Source organism: Anomaloglossus baeobatrachus, chromosome 3 (genome assembly GCF_048569485.1).
Source record: "Anomaloglossus baeobatrachus isolate aAnoBae1 chromosome 3, aAnoBae1.hap1, whole genome shotgun sequence".
Classification (NCBI taxonomy): domain Eukaryota; kingdom Metazoa; phylum Chordata; class Amphibia; order Anura; family Aromobatidae; genus Anomaloglossus; species Anomaloglossus baeobatrachus.
Window position 1 is genome coordinate 7,196,179 of NC_134355.1, and position 9,373 is coordinate 7,205,551.

At 53.7% G+C, this 9,373-nt stretch overlaps 1 protein-coding gene across 1 annotated transcript in view; it reads right to left on the minus strand.

Annotated features, from left to right (window-relative positions):
- Positions 1-8,879, minus strand: part of LOC142294855 (epoxide hydrolase 1-like) — a 28,240-nt gene extending 19,361 nt beyond the window's left edge. The window contains exons 1-2 of the mRNA XM_075337909.1: positions 8,775-8,879; positions 2,217-2,418 (exon numbers count right to left, since the gene is read on the minus strand). Of these exons, the coding sequence (XP_075194024.1) occupies positions 2,217-2,418; positions 8,775-8,824 (252 nt within the window). The 5' untranslated portion in view covers positions 8,825-8,879. The remainder of the gene's footprint in view (positions 1-2,216; positions 2,419-8,774) is intronic.
- Between the last annotated feature and the right edge of the window lie 494 nt (positions 8,880-9,373).

Below are 9,373 nucleotides of genomic sequence, written 5' to 3' on the forward strand. Positions count from 1 at the left end.
GCCCCAAACTGGAAAACGTACTCACAACAGCGGGGGATGGGGGGGTGAAGCAAAGAGCAGGAGGGGATGGGGGGGTGAAGCAAAGAGCAGGAGGCGGTGGGGGGGGGCAAAAGAGCAGGAGGCGGTGGGGGGGGGCAAAAGAGCAGGAGGCGGTGGGGGGGGCAAAAGAGCAGGAGGCGGTGGGGGGGGCAAAAGAGCAGGAGGCGGTGGGGGGGCAAAAGAGCAGGAGGCGGTGGGGGGGCAAAAGAGCAGGAGGCGGGGGGGAGCAAAAGAGCAGGAGGCGGAGGGGGGGCAAAAGAGCAGGAGGCGGGGGGGGGCAAAAGAGCAGGAGGCGGGGGGGCAAAAGAGCAGGAGGCGGGGGGGCAAAAGAGCAGGAGGCGGGGGGGGCAAAAGAGCAGGAGGCGGGGGGGCAAAAGAGCAGGAGGCGGGGGGGGGCAAAAGAGCAGGAGGCGGGGGGGGGCAAAAGAGCAGGAGGCGGGGGGGGGCAAAAGAGCAGGAGGCGGGGGGGGGCAAAAGAGCAGGAGGCGGGGGGGGGGCAAAAGAGCAGGAGGCGGGGGGGGCAAAAGAGCAGGAGGCGGGGGGGGGGGGGCAAAAGAGCAGGAGGCGGGGGGGGGGGGGGCCAAAGAGCAGGAGGCGGGGGGGGGGGGGGCCAAAGAGCAGGAGGCGGGGGGGGGCCAAAGAGCAGGAGGCGAGGGGGGAGGGGCCAAAGAGCAGGAGGCGAGGGGGGAGGGGCCAAAGAGCAGGAGGCGAGGGGGGAGGGGCCAAAGAGCAGGAGGCGAGGGGGGAGGGGCCAAAGAGCAGGAGGCGAGGGGGGAGGGGCCAAAGAGCAGGAGGCGAGGGGGGAGGGGCCAAAGAGCAGGAGGCGAGGGGGAGGGGCCAAAGAGCAGGAGGCGAGGGGGGAGGGGCCAAAGAGCAGGAGGCGAGGGGGGAGGGGCCAAAGAGCAGGAGGCGAGGGGGGAGGGGCCAAAGAGCAGGAGGCGAGGGGGGAGGGGCCAAAGAGCAGGAGGCGAGGGGGGAGGGGCAAAGAGCAGGAGGCGAGGGGGGAGGGGCCAAAGAGCAGGAGGCGAGGGGGGGAGGGGCCAAAGAGCAGGAGGCGAGGGGGGAGGGGCCAAAGAGCAGGAGGCGAGGGGGGAGGGGCCAAAGAGCAGGAGGCGAGGGGGGAGGGGCCAAAGAGCAGGAGGCGAGGGGGGAGGGGCCAAAGAGCAGGAGGCGAGGGGGGAGGGGCCAAAGAGCAGGAGGCGAGGGGGGAGGGGCCAAAGAGCAGGAGGCGAGGGGGGAGGGGCCAAAGAGCAGGAGGCGAGGGGGGAGGGGCCAAAGAGCAGGAGGCGAGGGGGGAGGGGCCAAAGAGCAGGAGGCGAGGGGGGAGGGGCCAAAGAGCAGGAGGCGAGGGGGGAGGGGCCAAAGAGCAGGAGGCGAGGGGGGAGGGGCCAAAGAGCAGGAGGCGAGGGGGGAGGGGCCAAAGAGCAGGAGGCGAGGGGGGAGGGGCCAAAGAGCAGGAGGCGAGGGGGGAGGGGCCAAAGAGCAGGAGGCGAGGGGGGAGGGGCCAAAGAGCAGGAGGCGAGGGGGGAGGGGCCAAAGAGCAGGAGGCGAGGGGGGAGGGGCCAAAGAGCAGGAGGCGAGGGGGGAGGGGCCAAAGAGCAGGAGGCGAGGGGGGAGGGGCCAAAGAGCAGGAGGCGAGGGGGGAGGGGCCAAAGAGCAGGAGGCGAGGGGGGGGGGGGCCAAAGAGCAGGAGGCGAGGGGGGGGGGCCAAAGAGCAGGAGGCGAGGGGGGGGGGCCAAAGAGCAGGAGGCGAGGGGGGGGGGGCCAAAGAGCAGGAGGCGAGGGGGGGGGCCAAAGAGCAGGAGGCGAGGGGGGGGGGCCAAAGAGCAGGAGGCGAGGGGGGGGGGGCCAAAGAGCAGGAGGCGAGGGGGGGGGCCAAAGAGCAGGAGGCGGGGGGGGGCCAAAGAGCAGGAGGCGGGGGGGGCCAAAGAGCAGGAGGCGGGGGGGGGCCAAAGAGAGTAGGGAAAAAGGGTAGGGGCAAAGGAGAAGGGGCGGAGCAAAAGGGCATCTAATGAAACCCTGTCCTTACTTCACCCCACAAACACAGCTGAGGGTTTGTTACAATGTAGCCGTCTCCCCTTCTTACAATCTGGGGTTGTGGATATTTATACCACAGAGGATTATCAGACTGATACAGTGTAACAAGCCTCCAGCTGTGTGCAGTGTTGGGTATATACAGAGCATGCCGGCCCCCCTTCGATGCGGAAGGGTCTCACACTGGAGTCCTCGTTCTTCTGGGGTCTCACCCCCGCTCCCCACCACCCGTCCCCCATCTCTATGGTCTTTTTTCTGCGCCCACATAACATCCAGCAAAGTATGGCGCCGCCGACCCCGACTGGAAGCAGCGCACTGTGTGGCCAGTGGTCCCGCAACACCGACCTCGGGGCAAGAGAGAAGATACGGATCATACAGAGTCTGCAGAGCATCGCTCCTCCACCCCCAGACAGATACACAGTGATATATCCTGCAGATAATTACACCTCTGACCTCTACAGATCTGCAGAGCATCGCTCCTCCACCTCCTGACAGATACATAGTGATATATCCTGCAGATTATTACACCACTGCCCTCTACAGATCTGCAGAGCATCGCTCCTCCACCTCCTGACAGATACACAGTGCTATATCCTGCAGATAATTACACCACTGCCCTCTACAGATCTGCAGAGCATCGCTCCTCCACCTCCTGACAGATACATAGTGCTATATCCTGCAGATAATTACACCACTGCCCTCTACAGATCTGCAGAGCATCGCTCCTCCACCTCCTGACAGATACATAGTGCTATATCCTGCAGATTATTACACCACTGCCCTCTACAGATCTGCAGAGCATCGCTCCTCCACCTCCTGACAGATACACAGTGCTATATCCTGCAGATAATTACACCACTGCCCTCTACAGATCTGCAGAGCATCGCTCCTCCACCTCCTGACAGATACACAGTGATATATCCTGCAGATTATTACACCACTGCCCTCTACAGATCTGCAGAGCATCGCCTCCTCCACCTCCTGACAGATACACAGTGATATATCCTGCAGATAATTACACCACTGACCTCTACAGATCTGCAGAGCATCGCTCCTCCACCTCCTGACAGATACATAGTGATATATCCTGCAGACTATTACACCACTGCCCTCTACAGATCTGCAGAGCATCGCTCCTCCACCTCCTGACAGATACATAGTGCTATATCCTGCAGATTATTACACCACTGCCCTCTACAGATCTGCAGAGCATCGCTCCTCCACCTCCTGACAGATACATAGTGCTATATCCTGCAGACTATTACACCACTGCCCTCTACAGATCTGCAGAGCATCGCTCCTCCACCTCCTGACAGATACATAGTGCTATATCCTGCAGATTATTACACCACTGCCCTCTACAGATCTGCAGAGCATCGCTCCTCCACCTCCTGACAGATACATAGTGATATATCCTGCAGACTATTACACCACTGCCGTCTACAGATCTGCAGAGCATCGCTCCTCCACCTCCTGACAGATACATAGTGCTATATCCTGCAGATTATTACACCACTGACCTCTACAGTACTGCAGAGCATCGCTCCTCCACCTCCTGACAGATACATAGTGATATATCCTGCAGATTATTACACCACTGCCCTCTACAGATCTGCAGAGCATCGCTCCTCCACCTCCTGACACATACACAGTGCTATATCCTGCAGATAATTACACCACTGACCTCTACAGATCTGCAGAGCATCGCTCCTCCACCTCCTGACAGATACATAGTGATATATCCTGCAGATTATTACACCACTGACCTCTGCAGATCTGCAGAGCATCGCTCCTCCACCTCCTGACAGATACACAGTGCTATATCCTGCAGATTATTACACCACTGCCCTCTACAGATCTGCAGAGCATCGCTCCTCCACCTCCTGACAGATACATAGTGCTATATCCAGCAGATTATATTACACCACTGCCCTCTACAGATCTGCAGAGCATCGCTCCTCCACCTCCTGACAGATACACAGTGCTATATCCTGCAGATTATTACACCACTGACCTCTACAGATCTGCAGAGCATCGCTCCTCCACCTCCTGACAGATACACAGTGCTATATCCTGCAGATTATTACACCACTGCCCTCTACAGATCTGCAGAGCATCGCTCCTCCACCTCCTGACAGATACATAGTGATATCCTACAGATTATTACACCACTGACCTCTCTGCAGAGCATCGCTCCTCCACCTCCTGACAGATACAGTGATATATCCTGCAGATTATTACACCACTGCCCTCTACAGATCTGCAGAGCATCGCTCCTCCACCTCCTGACAGATACATAGTGATATATCCTGCAGATTATTACACCACTGACCTCTACAGATCTGCAGACCATCACTCCTCCACCTCCTGACAGATACACAGTGCTATATCCTGCAGATAATTACACCACTGACCTCTACAGATCTGCAGAGCATCGCTCCTCCACCTCCTGACAGATACATAGTGCTATATCCTGCAATATCCTGCAGATTATTACACCACTGCCCTCTACAGATCTGCAGAGCATCGCTCCTCCACCTCCTGACAGATACATAGTGATATATCCTGCAGACTATTACACCACTGCCCTCTACAGATCTGCAGAGCATCGCTCCTCCACCTCCTGACAGATACATAGTGCTATATCCTGCAGATTATTACACCACTGCCGTCTACAGATCTGCAGAGCATCGCTCCTCCACCTCCTGACAGATACACAGTGCTATATCCTGCAGATAATTACACCACTGACCTCTACAGATCTGCAGAGCATCGCTCCTCCACCTCCTGACAGATACATAGTGATATATCCTGCAGACTATTACACCACTGCCCTCTACAGATCTGCAGAGCATCGCTCCTCCACCTCCTGACAGATACATAGTGCTATATCCTGCAGACTATTACACCACTGCCCTCTACAGATCTGCAGAGCATCGCTCCTCCACCTCCTGACAGATACATAGTGATATATCCTGCAGACTATTACACCACTGCCCTCTACAGATCTGCAGAGCATCGCTCCTCCACCTCCTGACAGATACATAGTGCTATATCCTGCAGATTATTACACCACTGCCCTCTACAGATCTGCAGAGCATCGCTCCTCCACCTCCTGACAGATACATAGTGATATATCCTGCAGACTATTACACCACTGCCGTCTACAGATCTGCAGAGCATCGCTCCTCCACCTCCTGACAGATACATAGTGCTATATCCTGCAGATTATTACACCACTGACCTCTACAGTACTGCAGAGCATCGCTCCTCCACCTCCTGACAGATACATAGTGATATATCCTGCAGATTATTACACCACTGCCCTCTACAGATCTGCAGAGCATCGCTCCTCCACCTCCTGACAGATACACAGTGCTATATCCTGCAGATAATTACACCACTGACCTCTACAGATCTGCAGAGCATCGCTCCTCCACCTCCTGACAGATACATAGTGATATATCCTGCAGATTATTACACCACTGACCTCTGCAGATCTGCAGAGCATCGCTCCTCCACCTCCTGACAGATACACAGTGCTATATCCTGCAGATTATTACACCACTGCCCTCTACAGATCTGCAGAGCATCGCTCCTCCACCTCCTGACAGATACATAGTGCTATATCATGCAGATAATTACACCACTGACCTCTACAGATCTGCAGAGCATCGCTCCTCCACCTCCTGACAGATACACAGTGCTATATCCTGCAGATTATTACACCACTGACCTCTACAGATCTGCAGAGCATCGCTCCTCCACCTCCTGACAGATACATAGTGATATATCCTGCTGATTATTACACCACTGACCTCTGCAGATCTGCAGACCATCACTCCTCCACCTCCTGACAGATACATAGTGCTATATCCTGCAGATTATTACACCACTGACCTCTACAGATCTGCAGAGCATCGCTCCTCCACCTCCTGACAGATACATAGTGCTATATCCTGCAGATTATATTACACCACTGACCTCTGCAGATCTGCAGACCATCACTCCTCCACCTCCTGACAGATACATAGTGATATATCCTGCAGATTATATTACACCACTGACCTCTGCAGATCTGCAGAGCATCGCTCCTCCACCTCCTGACAGATACATAGTGATATATCCTGCAGATTATATTACACCACTGACCTCTACAGATCTGCAGACCATCACTCCTCCACCTCCTGACAGATACATAGTGCTATATCCTGCAGATTATTACACCACTGACCTCTACAGTACTGCAGAGCATCGCTCCTCCACCTCCTGACAGATACACAGTGCTATATCCTGCAGATAATTACACCACTGACCTCTACAGATCTGCAGAGCATCGCTCCTCCACCTCCTGACAGATACATAGTGCTATATCCTGCAGATTATTACACCACTGACCTCTACAGATCTGCAGAGCATCGCTCCTCCACCTCCTGACAGATACATAGTGATATATCCTGCAGACTATTACACCACTGCCCTCTACAGATCTGCAGAGCATCGCTCCTCCACCTCCTGACAGATACACAGTGCTATATCCTGCAGATTATTACACCACTGCCCTCTACAGATCTGCAGAGCATCGCTCCTCCACCTCCTGACAGATACATAGTGATATATCCTGCAGACTATTACACCACTGCCCTCTACAGATCTGCAGAGCATCGCTCCTCCACCTCCTGACAGATACATAGTGATATATCCTGCAGATTATTACACCACTGCCCTCTACAGATCTGCAGAGCATCGCTCCTCCACCTCCTGACAGATACACAGTGCTATATCCTGCAGATAATTACACCACTGACCTCTACAGATCTGCAGAGCATCGCTCCTCCACCTCCTGACAGATACATAGTGATATATCCTGCAGATTATTACACCACTGACCTCTGCAGATCTGCAGAGCATCGCTCCTCCACCTCCTGACAGATACACAGTGCTATATCCTGCAGATTATTACACCACTGCCCTCTACAGATCTGCAGAGCATCGCTCCTCCACCTCCTGACAGATACATAGTGCTATATCATGCAGATAATTACACCACTGACCTCTACAGATCTGCAGAGCATCGCTCCTCCACCTCCTGACAGATACACAGTGCTATATCCTGCAGATTATTACACCACTGCCCTCTACAGATCTGCAGAGCATCGCTCCTCCACCTCCTGACAGATACATAGTGCTATATCATGCAGATAATTACACCACTGACCTCTACAGTACTGCAGAGCATCGCTCCTCCACCTCCTGACAGATACACAGTGCTATATCCTGCAGATTATTACACCACTGCCCTCTACAGATCTGCAGAGCATCGCTCCTCCACCTCCTGACAGATACACAGTGCTATATCCTGCTGATTATTACACCACTGATCTCTGCAGATCTGCAGAGCATCGCTCCTCCACCTCCTGACAGATACATAGTGATATCCTACAGATTATTACACCACTGACCTCTCTGCAGAGCATCGCTCCTCCACCTCCTGACAGATACATAGTGATATATCCTGCAGATTATTACACCACTGCCCTCTACAGATCTGCAGAGCATCGCTCCTCCACCTCCTGACAGATACACAGTGCTATATCCTGCAGATTATTACACCACTGCCCTCTACAGATCTGCAGAGCATCGCTCCTCCACCTCCTGACAGATACATAGTGCTATATCATGCAGATAATTACACCACTGACCTCTACAGATCTGCAGAGCATCGCTCCTCCACCTCCTGACAGATACACAGTGCTATATCCTGCAGATTATTACACCACTGCCCTCTACAGATCTGCAGAGCATCGCTCCTCCACCTCCTGACAGATACATAGTGCTATATCATGCAGATAATTACACCACTGACCTCTACAGATCTGCAGAGCATCGCTCCTCCACCTCCTGACAGATACACAGTGCTATATCCTGCAGATTATTACACCACTGCCCTCTACAGATCTGCAGAGCATCGCTCCTCCACCTCCTGACAGATACACAGTGATATATCATGCAGATAATTACACCACTGCCCTCTACAGATCTGCAGAGCATCGCTCCTCCACCTCCTGACAGATACACAGTGCTATATCCTGCAGATTATTACACCACTGCCCTCTACAGATCTGCAGAGCATCGCTCCTCCACCTCCTGACAGATACATAGTGCTATATCATGCAGATAATTACACCACTGACCTCTACAGTACTGCAGAGCATCGCTCCTCCACCTCCTGACAGATACACAGTGCTATATCCTGCAGATTATTACACCACTGCCCTCTACAGATCTGCAGAGCATCGCTCCTCCACCTCCTGACAGATACACAGTGCTATATCCTGCTGATTATTACACCACTGCCCTCTACAGATCTGCAGAGCATCGCTCCTCCACCTCCTGACAGATACATAGTGCTATATCCTGCAGATTATTACACCACTGCCCTCTACAGATCTGCAGAGCATCGCTCCTCCACCTCCTGACAGATACACAGTGCTATATCCTGCTGATTATTACACCACTGATCTCTGCAGATCTGCAGAGCATCGCTCCTCCACCTCCTGACAGATACATAGTGCTATATCCTGCAGATTATTACACCACTGATCTCTGCAGATCTGGAGGACATTGCTGCCTCCTCCCTGCTCTCCTGTGTGGACACCCCGGGGCCTCCCCTGACTGTGGGTGGGTTTGGGGGGCCTCACCTGCCGCTCTCCAGCACTTGTCTCCACATGCCGCCGCCGCCTCCGTTCATGGCGCTCTCTGCTCTTGTTGTGTCTGTGACTGCCCCAGGTAGGAACGCGCAGCGCCGGACTCACCTGCCACACCAACTGATAGCAGCAGCCAACTGCCAATCTCTTAAAGGGACAGCAACCCTAGTGTAGTCACAGTGTATACCAGGTTATAGCAGCGCTGGAGCGTTATAAGAGGGCTGAGATCAGTCACATACACAATGGATATGGAAAGTATTCACACCCCTTTACAGTTTTTCACTCTTTGTTTCATTGCAACCATTTGGTAAATTTTCAGTAATGTACACTCTCCCCCATCCCCCATCCCCCATCCCGACAGAAAAAAACAGAAATGTAGACATTTTTGCAAATTTATTAAACAAGAAAAACTGAAATCTCACATGGTCATAAGTATTCAGCCCCTTTTCCTCAGTATAACACATGGTGATAAGTATTCAGCCCCTTTCCTCAGTATAACACATGGTGATAAGTATTCAGCCCCTTTGCTCAGAATAACACATGGTGATAAGTATTCAGCCCCTTTGCTCAGTATAACACATGGTGATAAGTAT